The sequence below is a fragment of the Lissotriton vulgaris genome, chromosome 12 (assembly GCF_964263255.1).
Source record: "Lissotriton vulgaris chromosome 12, aLisVul1.2, whole genome shotgun sequence".
Taxonomy (NCBI): domain Eukaryota; kingdom Metazoa; phylum Chordata; class Amphibia; order Caudata; family Salamandridae; genus Lissotriton; species Lissotriton vulgaris.
The window spans coordinates 676,731,769-676,748,996 of record NC_141700.1 but is presented as its reverse complement, the minus strand read 5'-3'; the positions used below and the strand labels follow the sequence as shown (position 1 = coordinate 676,748,996).

Below are 17,228 nucleotides of genomic sequence, written 5' to 3'. Positions count from 1 at the left end.
CCATATGTGAACTCCCTTTGAGCCCCTGTACACCCAAGCCTCCTTAACTGAACATCTTCCCAGACAAACTGGTGCTTTGTACAAGAGCTCCCTTTCTCCTGAAAGCGGTCACTCCCTCTCACATAGGCCAATCCCTCACTCTGTCTGCATTTAATGCTCCGCCTCGTCCCTCCAAGGAAGAGGAACGACTTCTAGACCCAAAAAGAGCGTTGTCGTTCTACCTTGCCCACATTCAAGAGTTCCAGGCGGACAACCAAATCTTCATGGGATATATTGGAGGAAAGAAAGAACAGGCTGTACAGAAGATAACCATCTTGTGATGGATTGTGCTCTGTATCACATTGGCTAAGAAGCAACCCCCTTAGGATTTGCGTACTCATTCCAACAGAGCCAAAGATGCAACCACTGCGTTAGCACGCGGAGTTCCGGTCTTGGACATCAACCAGGCAGCGCGTGAGCTTCCCAGCACATGTTTCCCTAGCACTACTGCCTGGACAGTCTGGTACATAGGGATGGGCATTTTGCCAGTTAGATCCTGAAGGACTTCCTCCTGTGAAATTGGTCCACAGACCCACCCCGTGGGTATTTTAAGGTAAGGAATCTGCAGCTAGAAATCTATATCAGATGAACAAGTTACTTACCTTCAGTAACGCCTTACTGGTGTAAACTAGCTGCACATTCCTTAGCAACCCACCCATTCTCTCCTCTCTGCAAACAAATGTCTAGTGACCGGGTTTTCCCCTTTCAGGGTCCTAGTATTCCACACCAGTGGTCAATGTACTTCAGGGCTCCTTGCTTCTGGTGTGGTAAGTCGTTAAAAGTAATTGACAACGCACTGGAGTGGCGCTTATATAGGCATCACACACGTCACTTCCATTGCAGACATAGCCAACAAAAAGACCACGCGGAGACAAACTATGTCACCTACCAATGCGCAGGGGAACTGCTTAGGAACAATTTCTGTATCCAGTCTGATGCCTGGGGATAATTCTGTGGTCAGGAATCTGCGGCCAGATAGTCTCTACCAGATAAGGCATTACCAAAAGTAAGTAACATGTTCGTATTTGCTCGTTCACAACATTTATTGAGAACACATTAAACCTCACAACTCTTAAGGGAATGCCTGATTTATGAAACTGAGGGATTTTAGTAGTCTGCTACAAATGTGCATGTCTTTCTGTGGATTTCTTCTAGGAGGTGCTGCAGTGCTCCCTGAGCTTAATCATAAACAGGACGCCTCCATCCACTACAACATTCCTGAACTTCAGAGCTCAAGCAGGGTGATGCCACAGCAACAGAATGGGCGCCTAGACCCTCCGCTGCCAGGGAGAAATGGGACTGACGCCATGGAGATGGATCGAGAATCCGAGATGGAGGAATCTGATGACTCCGAGGAGGAAGAGGAGGAGCCCCCTAGGCCTAAGTGGCAGGGGATAGAAGCTGTTTTTGAAGCCTATCAAGAACACATAGAAGGTAGGAAAAGTACACATCTATGGTTAATGGTATCTGGAATATATTTACTATTAGCCTTCACTGAACAATCGAGTTATAGGACCCACTCTTTTCCTTTTAAGAAAATAACGACAACAGGCATTAACCACATGCGCGCTCCTCTTATTCTGCTGATATGCTGACTTTTTTAAAAAACCATTGTTCATGACGAGCTGGGCTCGTCATCAGTGTTTGAGGAGGCTACACCATGACGAGCCCAGCTCGTCATCAGCCTCGAAGGGGTTAAAATTAGACTTGAATACATCATTATATTGAAAGGTGCAGCATGCTCTTGTAAGGACTTTGCCTGTGCTGTAGTCCAAATGGGTCTTCGGAAAACAAGATTTGCCCACCGGAGCTAAAAAAAAATCACCAGGCAGTCATAGCCAATCTCCTAATGTGGGAAAATCTAAACAAAATACCTTTAACTGAATGAGCCCCTACTCAAAATAAGGTCTGTTTATTGTGAGATAAACTAGGCTTCATGTGAGCCTTAAATGTGTGAGTTAATAAAATGTCAAGTGACTATTAGTTTATATTTCAGGGTTTGAAAATGGGGGTAGCAATAAATAAAATTATTTCGATTTGTTATGTATCTATTAGAAAGATCAAGTTAGGCTCTTTATACTGACTAGAAAGGTACTCACTGGAGAACTAAATTAGATGCTTGTACATTCCACCGCATGACCCTAAAAATTTTACAGCTCCACAGGAATTATTTTTTCAGTTCTTTGTTTAGGATTTAAGACAGAATGCTTTAGTGTAGATGCTTTATTGGAGATTAATGTAACATATTTATTTTAGAGCTAGGTAGTCAGAGACAACATCTGAACATTTTCCATTCAGTACGGCCATATATATTGGTCAGGGCTGAAGATTCAGCTTTGTTTATGCAGTTTTCATAGGTATCCCAGAGTCTCTTTAGCAGGTATTGTGCTATTAAGGATCAAAAAATGTAAATGCATTTCCTTTTTCAATTTGTACTCAATATATTTTTCTGATTTTGGTAAGCGTGGCTTGTGTGCTCCAGTTCTGTGGCAATCAACGCTCCTATGTTGCTTGGTGTTTTTAGGTTTGATTTTGATGGACCAATTGCATCACTTACCGCAGGTTTATTTATTTCACTGTAACAGGAGCCTCCAACTTTTTCTATAATGAGCCACTTCTAATAAAATTGAAATATCCCCATGCTCCTAATGGCTTTGATAATTTTGCAGCAGTGACCAAATTAGATACCACCACAATAGTGCCCATGCCTTGCAGGATTATAATAGAGTACACCCACATGTATGGCACAATATTGAGTTACAACATGCTATCGGCCAACATTTTGTATCTAGAATAAAGAATACATAGTATTATGAAGGAACATAGGCAAGAATAGATTTACTATTCTTATATTCTTAGCACCATTACCACGTAGCTTGATGTATAATAGATATCTTTCAAGATGTGAGTTATACTATACACATGTGCACACCCCCAAGATGTTGTTGGTATTCTGGGTAAAATATTTTGGCAGGATGATGTTTAAAGCTCAATATTGTACTAGAAAACAGACTACCCCAACAAATAAGACTGGGATACCAGTACCAGAGTTTTGAAAAGCTTGGAGTATAAAATGTCTGCACAAGTACAAAAACAAACACAAACAAACATGACTAATGAAATAACAACCTCAGCAACAAGTGGCAACTGGTACGGGGGAAATACTAGCCGCTATAAACATCTCAAACACTTCTTGAATTATCATTTGAAGAGCACATTGTGATTTCAAACACGAGGGTATCACTTTCTCAAAATAGACAGTTTTCTATCATCCGAGGAGTGCGGAGAGCTGAATAGGTGCAAGGGAGGATGATGTCCCTTTGTGTAAGTTAGACAACAGGGATTGCCACACTCTCACTACCTCATAAAGCCTGATTTTTTAAGAGCCTAGACCACTAGAGGGAAACGGTCCTAATGGTCTGTATGACTGCATGCTTCATGTTTAGCGTACTATGTAAACCAGCATTAGGAGTTGGTATTTAACACAATCTGTAAAAAATCTATGGATTTAGTTGGTCCTGAAGAAAGCCTGCTGACCTTGAGTGGCACTTGTAACAGGCTGAAACATGTCTACCATACTGAGCTACAGTTGTTGGGGGTCATTGCACTCATAGAACATCACACTGTTTTTTTCTTCGCTTAAGGACCTTAATAATAAATAAGAGTTAGGATTCTGAAGGTTTTTTTAACTTACACTTAGGTTTTAGTAAAAGAGCTCCGCCCATAAAACACGTTGAGCCCACCCACTCACTCTAGGTGCAGTGGGTGAGGATCCGATGATGGAGCATGCCACTGGTGGTACTAGTGGATAAGGATTTTTCTAATATACCCATGTGATGCAAGGGTTGCACCGATTCACCTGGGTGCAGATCCCCTTCCACTTTGATACATATTGAGACCAGTTAATTTGACCTGTTAAAATGTTAGGAGTTCGTCGGTTATGAGGCTTTCCCTCTTTTGTGTGCTGATTACTTTTATAAAGCACTTCTACACCTAGCACAGTGCACTTTTTGACAGATACTAAAGGTCTCCGTCTAATTGCTCTCTATTCAGACTATCAGTGATCTGACTATGTACCTCTCCTTTACACAAATAAAGAAGCCACAAACTATTAAGGAAAGTGTTTATTCCCTACACCAGTCTCTACTTTACAGAGAGTTACCTGAAGGCCCTAACCATTGAGCAAACTAATATATATATTTTTAAATATTTAATAATATTTATTACACAAACCCTTATAATTTATACTCGCCTGTCTACATTAATAATTAGCTGGACCATCTACTCATTTTCTTTGAAACCCCACTGTCAGGAGAATAATAATTTACCCACAGATGCCAAACTCACTTAGCAACACAGCCTGGATGTCTACACTTGAAAAGTTGTATAACAGTAATTATAAGTAAGCTTGTATATTACCTTGGAACCCAGAACTAAGTAATATCGATATCAGTACCACAAGAATTCATTTCCCAGCCCTATTTACCCAGTTAATCTTTTCTATGTTACTTTGTCATCACTGATGTGACTTTATACTGTGACAAGGCTGTAATGACTGTTTCCAGATAACTGTAGATTTATAGTGTAGATCAAAGTCTGGCTTCCTGAAGCTTGTCCTGACCTTATTGGAAGCCGTTGGTGTGTTAAGCTATGCTTTCCCCAAGCAGTGTCGGCATCACATACCAGGGTGTCCCGGTAGCGAATGCTGTTGCGAGCACGATGGTACTAACTATCAGGTATATCTGTGCTGTGTTGGATATGTGTGCAATGTTTTTTTTTCTAAAATGCATTGCTACATTTTCCATATTTGTATTTCTCTCATGTATTGGTGTGCTCCATGCATCTCACATGCTATGCATGTTTGGGTCACTTCATGTGCCTGCTAGACAAAGTCTGTGCAGTGTCAATACTAGCCATAGTTTGTGAGGCTGAGGTCACCTCTTCGGCTAGTTACGAATTGCATGTTGTTTTAAATTTCAGTTGTTTTTTTTTTACCATTAATTTAAATGGAACCCTCCTTTGGATAACTGATTACTAGTTTATTCTAATGGTCATCTGTAAGTGTAACTGTCTAATACTTTTGAATACCTTTTTATTTTACAAGAAAAATTGAAAGCATGTTTTAACTAAAGCAAACCTTTTTGATTACAGAGCAAAACGTTGAGCGCCAGGTGTTGCAAACACAGTGCCGACGGCTCGAGGCCCAGCACTACAGCCTCAGTCTAACTGCAGATCAACTTTCGCACAGCATGGCGGTGAGTTTTTTTACATCACCCACTTACATTGCACGAATAATTACAGATCCTTGCGGCTAGCTTTGGTAAATTCTGCGGTTGTACTTTTGTTGGTTGTGTGGGACCAGGGAGAATGTGGCAGATGTATATGTAAGATGATATGCACAGGCCCATCTTTGGAAACAGTGAGGTTTTTTTCAAATATTTGTTTGACAATAAAAACCGAATTTGAGTAACCAAGGGTCGATGGGAAAATTGTAAAATGGGTTCTGTTTAGGATATTAATGACTAAGCTGCTTGTGTCCTTTAGTCTGCCTGAAAAACCAGATAAATTCAGCTCTCTAGGTCCTGCAAAATCCATTGGTCATCCTTTCTACTTGCATTATTTTACTATAGCAAAAAAGCGTGAAGTTGCGCCCCGTTCTCAGCTATGCCTTCCTTGCTTTGTGCCAGATTTGCTGAGAGGGGTCGCTTCCTGTACAAAATCTTTGCATTAAGATGTTTACTTACTTTGTATCATGCTGCACAAGGCAGCACACATGTAAAGTAGAAAAAAACCAGGGGAGAAAAAATCATTTATTTCTCCTCGGTGTGCCTGCGAATTTTGGTGCAAATTCCTGTCTGATTCTTTGTGGATGGGTTGAAGAAGTTGGCTTTCGAAAGCTAAAGCGACAAGTGGGAACCTTACTATTCCCAGTACACACACAATAAAAACAGAAATTCCATTTAATGCATTTTTTGAGGGTATGGAACTGTTCAGAGTACAAAATCTCAGAATTATCCTGAAATGTCATGTTTTTTAATTGAAACTTCGGTTGCATTTTCCATATTTAACAACTTGAAGTTAACACATAGCCCATAAGAGGGTTTGTCGTGGGGTCCTGCGGGAAATCCTGCTTCATCTTATGGAATTATGCCTTGTTACCTTGGGTATTAACGTATGTTAGCACTTGGCATCTCTCTTATTTCTCCTTCCTTGCTCTTTCTCTTGCTCTTTCTCTAGCACATTTTTAAGTTGAAGATTGGCTCCTGTTTTTCAGTGTGGAATCACTATGCTGTGTATTATTCCGCCATCTAGTGGTTGGGTCCGGAATTGTTGTATATCTACTTTTTAGGTCTCGCCTGTCGATGCGCATGCGCATCGAGCAAGCGAGAGTATTGCGACTTATCCACTCTTTATCCACACTGCAAGGAATCGTGGCGATTCCTTGCAGTGCCCGTGACTTTTAAGGTCAATGCGCATGCGCATTGAGCTTATGCGCATGTGCATTGACCTTAAAAGCGCGTGCACGTCCGTCTTTGTTTACCCGCTCCGCCCCCTCCCCTTCCCGCCGTCTCACATTTTGCAATGCCCTCCTAACAACACACACACCCTCTCCCCCGCTCCGCCCCCTCCCCGTCTGCCCCCTTCCCGCCGTCTCGCATTTCTCCTCCCCCCTCCCCTCTCTTCCCTCCTTAAAAACAACTTTATGAAAACCATCGACTTGCAAAGGTTTGTTGTTTCCATAAATATTATTCAGTTGCTAGAGTTTTTTTTACTTCAACAGTTTGAATAAAATATTTGCTTGTTATACAGAGCCAGGCTCCCCTTTTTCCACTCCCCTCCCCGGCCCCGCCCCTTCACCACATCCAGATTGGCCCCTTGCTACCACATCACACCCCTCGTGACACACCACTTCCTGGTATTCAACTTTGTCGACCGGCTCCACAGTAACCCTGCCGAAGCAACCCAGTTGCTAGAGTTTTTTTTACTTCAGCAGTTTGAATAAAATATTTGCTTGTTATACAGAGCCAGGCTCCCCTTTTTCCACTCCCCTCCCCGGCCCCCCCCCTTCACCACATCCAGATTGGCCCCTTGCTACCACATCACACCCCTCGTGACACACCACTTCCTGGTATTCAACTTTGTCGACCGGCTCCACAGTAACCCTGCCGAAGCAACAACGGCCCCTGGATTGACTCCATGAGAGCTCCTCTACTGACTCAGGTACACAGCCCGCCGTGTTCTTTTACCCCCCCTCTCCTCGACCGTCCTCCACCAGTCCTTATCCTTAGCCTTTCCCCTCCCTTTCCTCTGCCAGGTATTCTACCACAACGCGTGGAACGCCGGACTGCGAAGCACCTGACGTCCACGGATGTGGCACCGATCGCCCGCGCTGTGCCTCCCGCTTTATTCAGGTATTTACACGCTCCCCCCAGCTCACCCGCCCGGCTTCACCAATGTTCCCTCGTCCCTCATTCCACTCCTTTATTCCCCCACTACAGATGTTGCCCATCAGACTGGAAGCACCTTAATTACTGATCTTCTGATCTACATTGTTTTTCCAGGTAACTCTGCCGCCTAAGCGCTTCATCTGGCCACTTCTCTTTCGCACTGCTCCGGTATGTCACCCCACCCGGTCCGACAACTTGGCCATGGTTTGAGCGCTTACTTCCAGATGCCGCCACACTGATACTATGCCTTACGCGAGTGAATCAGCCCCAGGATTTCGACATCCCTCCTCCTGCACTTTGACCTTACTAACCCACGGCTTTTGTACTTCCCATTCCTGGCCCCCACCTTGAAACTGTTCGTTGTCACCCTTAGTCTGACTTAATTGCACATCGCGAGTTCGGGTCCTTTGCCTCTCGCTATTCCGCCTCGGTATGTTCTTCTAGACTCACCTACCTGCCGGCTTCCTAGCCCATTACCATGACGTGATTGCAGACGTTGAGGCTACTCTCTTCATTCTGTTCTTCCCGCTTACTGCACAGCCACCGTGAGCTTCTTCGCCACTCTGTGTTTCACCCCTTCCCCCCACCTGGCCGCCCTTGCTCCCCTACCAATTGCCTACTCACCCAGATGCCCCAGAATTGACACACAACCTTATGTCCAGGCTCTTACTTCACCACCCTGGTAGTGTTCATGCCCCCTGCTCTTATGCGCAGCAGTCTCTTAGACGGCCCACCTAGGAGCCGCTCTATAGTCTTGCACGCACCTCCTACCCTCCCTCCCTGACCTCTTCTTTCCCTCCCACAGCACCCTCTAAACAACACAATCTTGTCCTGTAGACGATCCCAATTGACGAGGATCGAAACGTCGTCGACAACACAGCGCAAGACATGACTCATTTCAAATCAATAACTCTCTAAATTCTTTCACCTCTGTAATTCATTCTTGAGCCACTTTTTTCACTGTATATATTGACACTATCACTCACCTTGCGCCGCTCACGCTGTCCGTTTCTGTTACTTGCGTCGCCACCTATGTCACCTGCACATACCTGAGCACCAAGTACAATCGGGTTGTTTTTGATTTGTTCATACAGTGCTGCCATAACTGTATAATTGTTTATTATTTGTTCTTTTTTCCCTCCTCTTGTTTAACATATGATGAATAACAAATCAAATCAAGTCCTTAAATTGTTCTCAGTCTCCTTATTTCGGTACTAGTAATGCTTTTAGCATACATACTTAATTGTCTCCTAAATATTACCAGTTGGGATATTGTTTTTTTTCCTCTACCTGCCCTTCAGCTTGTCACGTGCGGCTTGTCATAAATAATATGACTAGCTGGCTTCCATCTTTTCCTCTGATAATATCGCGGCCCCTTTTGGACGAAGCGTCCACGCAGTTGATGGATAATTCAGTGGATTTCTTTTTGGGCCTAAATATTTTTTCCTGAGAATCGTAGGTAGAAACTGCTGTCCTATTTCAGAATACTCTGTCCGATGATCGACTGTGTCAAGTGAGCGCGGGAAAACTCGATGTGCCTTTTGTTAATTTACCCAAGCAGTCTATAGTTACGTTTGTTGTTATGACATGAGCTACATTTTTTAACAGCTTTAAAGTAGGCTACATTTTCGAAAGAAAGAGCTTAACTTCCGTATTGTAATAAGCCTGATTACAGATGATTTTACACACGCCACTCCATAATCTAAGCTTTTGCTTGACAATTGTTAGGGTGGAATTCTGTACGAATGTAATGTGGAATAATCGTTTCCATTGTTACAGCACTGCAAAAAAACACAAGCGCTTTTTACTTATATACTGGCTTGTTAGCCAACGCCTTGGTTCTTGTTTGTCTACTTCAAAAGGATGGAATGCTAGGCAGGCCCTGTATGGATTTATACCTTTCACCTACAAATATTTGGAGAGAGCGTTTAAACAAACTATCTCGCATGCTATTACCATATGTTTTGGTAAACACACCACTGCAGCAAATTCTTTCAGTTCACTGCTGTGCTTGAAAAAAACCTTATCATCACCGGAATGCACATAATAAGAGGGGAACCTTTTATTATAAGTGTGCACATAGACTTTTTTGTGCTAAGTGCAAATTGCAACTTTTCAATAAATATTTTACTCTGAGTGATAGAAGGGGCTCTGTTAGTAAAAAGCTGTTACGTACTTTAGGATGCAATTTAATCACTTGTTGAGTAACATTTTAAACCCCTCACCCTCCCTCACCCACCCTCACCCTCACTCACCTTCAACACCTCACCCTCACTCACCCTCACTCACCCACACTCACCCTCACTCACCCTCAACGCCTCACCCTCACTCACCCTCAACACCTCACACTCACTCACCCTCACCCTCTCTCACCCTCTACCCTCACTCACCCTCAATACCTCACCCTCACTCTCACTCACCCTCACCCTCACTCACCCTCACTCACCCTCACTCACCCTCACTCTCACTCACCCTCAACCCCTCACCCTCACTCACCCTCAACCCCTCACTCACCCACCCTCACCCACCCTCACCCTCACTCACCCTCAACCCCTCACCCTCACACAGTGCAATAGGTCTCGGAGCATTTGAGTTAGAGCTTTTAGAAATGTTTATGGCTTTTTTTTTTTTAATTCTTTAGCATTGGCTACAGGAAACAAAAATGCTAAAGATTTACAAAAAAACCCATAAACAATTCTAAAAGCACTAACTCTAATGCTGCGAGACCTATTGCATTTCCAATGCTTGTTTTTGGTGGGCGTTGATGTAGTACCATTTGGTGCCCTTCTGTGACGTCGACTGGCTTCCTCCTGAAGCTCCCACCTTTGGTAGCCATCTTCAGATTATTTTTTTCCACCGTTGGGTCTGGATAAGCAACAAAGTAACACTTAATCAGAGAACAACAAGCAGGGTGAATAATCCAGGCTATCCAGCATTTTCAGCTGTTTGAAGTAGGAAACAATATGACAGAGGTTACATTAGAAGCTCAGTGTCTGAATGATTCCAGAATTTGGTATCACTGCCAATTTAAAGCCATCGAAAAGTGTTGGGGGGCCCTAGAGCTCAATTGACTGAGCTCGCCGTCTACAGCAGGGAGTGCCTTCTGTATTCTCTTCTCCCTGGAGAAGCACTTTACACTTTTTAATGCTCATAAGGATTTTGTTGCATTTACATCAAGAATAAAATGAATAAAAATAACCGACAACAAACACAGGAATGTGTACATATGATATCTCAAACTTCATTTCATGAATATTGTTTTTTCAACCTTTACAAAGTAAACTGTAGTGTATTATGTTACAGGTTAGAGTAAGGAAACAGCATTAAGTTTAAGTACATAAACATCGAATATCACCCAATGCTGATTTGGCAAACAGAACATAAAGTTGAATTGGGAAGCCCCTGCTTATCAACATTATGAATGAAACTGTTGGATCGAAAATCAGAAAATGCATCAATCGGGGTAGAGTGACCCCCATCCCAGGATAATTATTCATTGATTTTGTCAATATTATTCGGATTGGTTATATGGAGAGCAGATAAGAGGAGCGTAAAATATGCTGGTTAACGGGCAGAATTCTACAGGGTTTTATCTTTTGAAGAGATCTAACTTATTGATGCTCATTGGTCTTTTCTACAAATAAAATACAGATGTTTCAAAGAAATATTGTTCGCATTTCCTGTAAGACATAGGTACCCACTCCCACCACAGCCACAGATGTCCTGACATTTTTCTAGCTGGATTTCGATGAAAAAGAATTATACTAATCTGTACAATGAGGGACGAGTGCTCTCCATTTTATAGTTTTGATTCCATTGTGATATTTGGCTGTGCCTTTTGGATGGGGCACCTTTACTCCATTTCCTTTGAGGGTGCAGATCAAGTTGAAGCACTGAGATGTACTTTTGGTATTTGGCTAAGGGCTTCGGTGCACACTACACTGTACTATTTGTTAAGCATGTAGCCCTGCTCAAAAAATGGCTTTGGTGGCGAGATGGGTGAACAGTCTTCCTTCGGTGCCGCTGTGGCAAATACGTTTTTTTTTGCGAGGGCGAGGTGCACGGAGCGTAGGTTTCCGGATGGTTGATGAAAATGGAGGTGGTGGTGGTTAAGGTACGTAGGTCCTTGGTTGTGGAGGGCTTTCTAGGCGTGGGTCAGGAGTTTACCGTCTTGATGCTCGCTTTCCAATAGTCAGTGCCTTAACAATGGAGTAACTGGTCACCAAAGTCATCAGTTTCAGAGCAGAATGGTATCGCAGGTCACATGACGCTGGCTGAACCTTTATTCCTCCGCTTATAAGCTGAGCTAGACAATGACTTCTTTACAAATGTGCCCCAGAGAGTCAAGAAGGCTTTAGAGACCTAACCTTTCATCTCTGTCCAAGTAACGAGCATGTTGGTCAATAGGAAAATACGATTTCACCTTTGTAGTGGAAAGGAAGAATAACATCTGTAAGAACTGTCTCTAGTTGTATCTATTGGTATGTTATCATACAACTAGTTGAGTGGCAAATAGTGTGAATAGAAACAAATTGTTATGTTGGAACTATGTTGAAATAGGAAGCCATTTGAGATTGTGTGTGAAGGGGGGATTTTCTGTTGCGAAATCGGAGGCAACTCTTGTAAGTGGGCGATGAGACTGGACTCGGAGGACCTTTCTAAATTGCAGACTTGGGAAAGGGAGCCTATTTTATCCATATGTACACATTATAGTGCAGGGAAAGAAATAATGAGATTAATTTGACAGGTGTGTAGTGTGGCAACTGATGCTTACAGATAAGAAGAGTCCTAATTTGGCTTTGAAATTGGGTTTTAGGCCATGCTTCGCATCTCAGCTGTCTGCAATACCTATAGTTACCATTTAAAAAATAAATCTGCATAGAGTGGGCTTTCCCTCCACCCAAAGGAGTAAATGCTCTAATCTCATCCAATTTACTGTGTTGTCATTCCGTCTCCAAGCAGCGCTTCTATTACAGGAACATGAGAGGCTATTTTACATCTAAAAATGAGTCTCCATCTCACTCTTTATCACATTCAGTTCATTATCTCCTATATGCTTTCTCTACAGAAACTAGTCCTTTATTGGTACTGCCCTCCTCCCACACCCATGTTATCAAGAAAGGCAAGAGTTCTGGCTTTAATGTGCTAAACTGCATTTGTGCATGCCTGTATTTATCTGCGATAGCAAATTAAGGCTAGATCCCTTTGGTTTTACCACTGCTTGTTTAATCTTGTTACGAATAAATGTATACCGCCCATTCTAATTGAATTTCACCTTATGGACCTTGGTAAAAAAAAATACAGATCTATTCCATGAATCAGCCCTTCTAGGCAAAACAAAAAAATATGGCAAGATGGGTAACAGCCCAATGTTGAAGCCTGAGGACTAGTTGTGAGTGAGGTTTTGCGCCCTTTAGTGGAAGAATACATCATGAACAATACAGTTAAGTGCCCATATTGGGAGGTGGCGGGCGGGGTAGTTTTTACCTACCTGACTTGAGGGGGGTGATTTTTTTGTTAAGTTGGGTTTGTAGGTAGAGCGATCCATAACCCCTGGTATAAAATCAGCAACCCATTCACATTACATAATGCCATTAAATTGCTCTCAAGTGATTATGGTAAGGCATGCTTGGCTTTAAAAAAGAAAAAAAGGAGAGGTATGCTGTATAGACTTGCTGTGAGGTATAAGTTATATGAGCACAACAGCATAATCTTTACAAGTTACAAATCCTGTTAAGAATGTTCATTTGGAAGAAACGGTGCATTAAAAAGAAGCACAAGACTCTCCCACCTGTCATTGTGCCTTGTTTTATTTCATTGTATGCAGAATATGGTCATAGGCTCATGAATTTTTTATTATTTGAGTTTAACCCTGTATTTTCTCTATTTTTCTTCAAACAGGAGCTACTGAACCAGAAACAGAAGGTCGTCTCTGAGAAGGAGCGGCTTCAGGCCGAGCTGGACCACTTCCGAAAGTGCCTTGCCTTGCCTGCAACGCAGTGGTCTAGGGGTTACTTCAAGGGCTACCCCAGGTGACGCCCCCTTGCACTAGGCTGAACATACAGTATAGAAATGTTATCTATTTTATTACCTTGAATATTTAATATTTTTCACTGGGAGGATTGAAGCTAACCTATGAAAACGTGCCATGCATGAAGCAGAGGATGATGGGACTTGGAAAAACAAACGCGCCTGACTTCACTGCAGAGATTGTAATTTATGGAATTCTAAACCAACCTGCATACGAAGCCTGGGATTTTTAAAACCATTTAAATCCTCCTTCCTCTCTTTGCACCAATTTTAGCAAAGCATCTTTTCCTCCTGGACGAAGGCCACAGCAGCAGCAGCAGCAGCAACACTAAAGGCAAAAGCATCTTCTGTCGCATATTTGTTTTGTTTGTTTTTTTCTTTTTTTTGCCTGGATCAAACACAGATTTTTCTTTTGTTGCCATAGTAATAAGACTAAGAATGGGACCTGTGTTTTTTTGCTGTACGTTATCCCTCTCATCTCACTGGAATTCCAATTACGCCTCCTTAACGCTACGAAGCGAGTGCAACGTAAGTGAAGGAACTGCATCCTATGGGTAGCTAAGTAGCTACCTGATTTGAGCACGAACGACATCCCTGCGTTTAGTCCGTGTTGCAATACTGGACTACTACACCCCCACCCCCCCACAGCAATGGGTTTTTCGCTAGAAATGCACTTAATGGAAATGATTGAAAAACAAACTGTCAGCGGAAGACACCCTGTCTGTTCTTGTCAGAAAAGGTGCACACGATGCATGTGCCTGTACTGTCGAACTCCAGAGGAGACAGTCCTCTGCAAGCGGGGAGCTTTTGGGGTGGGGGGCATATGTGAGGTGCTTCAGACCAGAAGCCACCACCAAGAACTGTACATACAGAGGAAGGTTTTAAAAAAAATATGTTTTTATGACTTTCATTATAAAGCCTGCCATTTTTTTTACTTCACTTTTTTGGAGGGAGGGGAGGTATGCGGGAGAGGGGCAAAAAAAAGTTTGCTTTTAGTGTTTGTACTGCTGCTGGTCAGGACGTTGATATTGAAGTGTTTCAACAAATTAATTAAAAGGCAAAAACAAACAGAAAGCGCTTTTTCACTGATGCATGATGTGATCTCACTACTTTTCTATCTCCAGGGATGTAGCACCAGTTGAGGATTTCATTTTGCGGTCTTCGCTCACGCTGCTCTCGGTCTCCTTCACACAGTGGTCTTGCAGCTCGAGTCTTTTCTTGATTCACATGCTGTGCATCACTGCACCATCTAGCGGTTGGGGCCAGAATGGTCTAGCCTCTTTTTTCCTCTGTGTGTGTGTTGTTCTCTACCCATTTGGTGCCTTGTCCATCCTTCAAATACTTAGAACCTGACCCCCCTGTGTGCGGTTGCCATCTTCAGATTCCTTTTTCCACTGTTTGGGTTGGGGGTACAGTCAAGAGTCTGTCATTCAAGCAGAAAGATTGACAACACAACCACAATGTTTTATCTCAACAAATGGGAGTATGAGATTGCGCCCACTGTCTCCACTAGCACATGAGGTATGGAAATAGGCCACCCAGAGAAAGATAACACTAATGGCTGTACAACTACCAGGGATCTGGAACAGGCTATGTAGGCAGGCAAGTGGTGTCTCATCTACCTTCTAGATGGGGGACTTTTTACGTCTCACTTGAAGTACTTTGTCAGCGATGGTGGCATGTTCAAGGGGCACTGTAGGAATCACCTAGTACAGTATGGCAGTAATTGAGAAGTTTCTGGAGGGGGTGAAATGAATAGCCCTACTTATGTCCACACCCACACCTTTTTGTAACTTAAATCTGATACTCATGCAGTTGATGAACTCATGCACATGACTGGAATGAAATACTGCTCAAGGCAGTTTAATCCTAGATATTACATCCTCAAGAGGAGTGAGCGAAACTGCAAGCTCTTACTACTTGGGAACCATACGGATACACAATGACAGAGTTGTGATGAGGACAAACCCTTAATTTCTTCCAAAAGTAATCTCGCACTTCCATGTTAACCAAGCTATACAGCTACCTTATTATTTTCAAAAACTGAAATTGCAAGCAGAAAGGGCACTTCACACACTGGAAATCAGAAGGGCAGTGATCTACTTACACAAAAACTCAGAAAGTTCTTCATTTCCTTTGCCGCAGCTAGTAAATGTTCCCTGGTGACCAAAGGAACTGTCACAAGGTGGATAGTACATACACATTAGATGCAAGACAGCAGGAGGAGCATTAGGAGTGACACCAAGAGTGCACTCAACAAGAAAGAAAGGAGCAATGATATTCTTCATTGGAATGTCAGTTAACAACATTTGCAGGGCAACCACCTGGTCTCCATGCACACCTTCACCAAACACTTCTGTGGGGATATCCAAGATAACAAGGAAGTGGGACAAGAAGTACTTGAACATGTATTCACAGCACACTGATTTTAACTCCACTCCCTGAAAAAAGAAATACTGCTATCGAATCTATGTACAGCATGTGAATCATAAAAAGTTTCATAATGCAGAATCAATCACTGTTGAGTTGCCAAGGGAAAAAAAGAATCTGGACTATGGTGACCGCATGCAGGAGCTTCTGGGAGGAAGTATGACTTCAATCGAGGATGTCCGTGGCACCAAATAGTGGTGGTCAGAGTTGACCTCCGCACTCCCAAAGGAGGCAATTCCAGATCCAACCACTAGACTGTGGAATGATGCACGGAATGTGAGTCCATAAAAATGATGAATGCTGCATAACTACTCAGACAGGTAAGTAATTGTTTAGTTTCTTTTGGCTCTTTGCAGTTAGGTTTTGCAAGGTGGGCAATGCCTTGCACCATAGGAAAATGGATGCAGTCAAATAAGAACACAGTAATATGAAGACATAAACTCCTTTGCATTAACACTGCAATCATTTTGAATGCTGCACAGCTTTGTTTAACATCAAACCGCTATCCAGACCGACATTGAGGTGAGTAGCAATAAGTTCACATGCGCATATTTGATCTGGTATAGCGTTGTGTATTGAGGCAAGATGGTTTGAGGATGCGATATCATGCTTGTGGGTGCAATCATACAGATATAAATAAGAAGCTTTTTCAGAAGAGAAATATAGATACACTGGGCCACATAGAAAACTAGATGAGCCTGCCACTGCTGCTCAGTGTTCAACTGAATTAAAAATTGGCCTTTTTGTAGTAATATTTTTGTCCACCTTGAAATCCAACTCTGGTGCATCTGTCCTTGCACATGGACTGCTTGCGTGTCTTAGGCAAGTTTTGCTGGTGGGCTTGTGTGCCCCAGCGTGGTGTTTTGTATGGCTATAAATCCAACTAACTAATTTACTGTAATTCATTGTCCTACTTGTGGTGAACACCTAAGAATCTTGGGTGTAGGTACGCCTGCTTACCAAATTTGAGGACAGTGAATGTCGCATTTGGGTCTTTCGTGGCCGGTCTTTTAATCATATATTTTGGTGGTGGAAGTAAAGTGTCAGAAGTAGGAGCTGTGCAGTGTGTTAAAATGGCCCCAGGCAGCGAGCGCAGCAGTCTCAATCGACACTGTCCCTCCTCCATGCAGTTAATCACTTGTGCTTGTTTTACTGATGGCTAGGGCTGTGCCCCAAAGCTGTACAATGCTGAGTCCCTGGGTGTCCTCCATAACCTGTTAGGGTCTTATTCCAAAAACAGAAACCTAGACTAGCGCTGCTCCTCTGGTTCAACAATAAAGC

At 42.9% G+C, this 17,228-nt stretch overlaps 1 protein-coding gene across 16 annotated transcripts in view; it reads left to right on the top strand.

Moving 5' to 3' along the window:
- Nucleotides 1–14,591, top strand: part of GSE1 (Gse1 coiled-coil protein) — a 1,074,384-nt gene extending 1,059,793 nt beyond the window's left edge. For all 16 annotated transcript variants that reach the window (XM_086945866.1, XM_086945865.1, XM_086945862.1 and 13 more), the window contains 3 exons: nt 1,195–1,473; nt 5,191–5,294; nt 13,389–14,591. In XM_086945866.1, the coding sequence (XP_086801992.1) occupies nt 1,195–1,473; nt 5,191–5,294; nt 13,389–13,523 (518 nt within the window). In that variant the 3' untranslated portion in view covers nt 13,524–14,591. The remainder of the gene's footprint in view (nt 1–1,194; nt 1,474–5,190; nt 5,295–13,388) is intronic.
- Nucleotides 14,592–17,228: the final 2,637 nt, after the last annotated feature.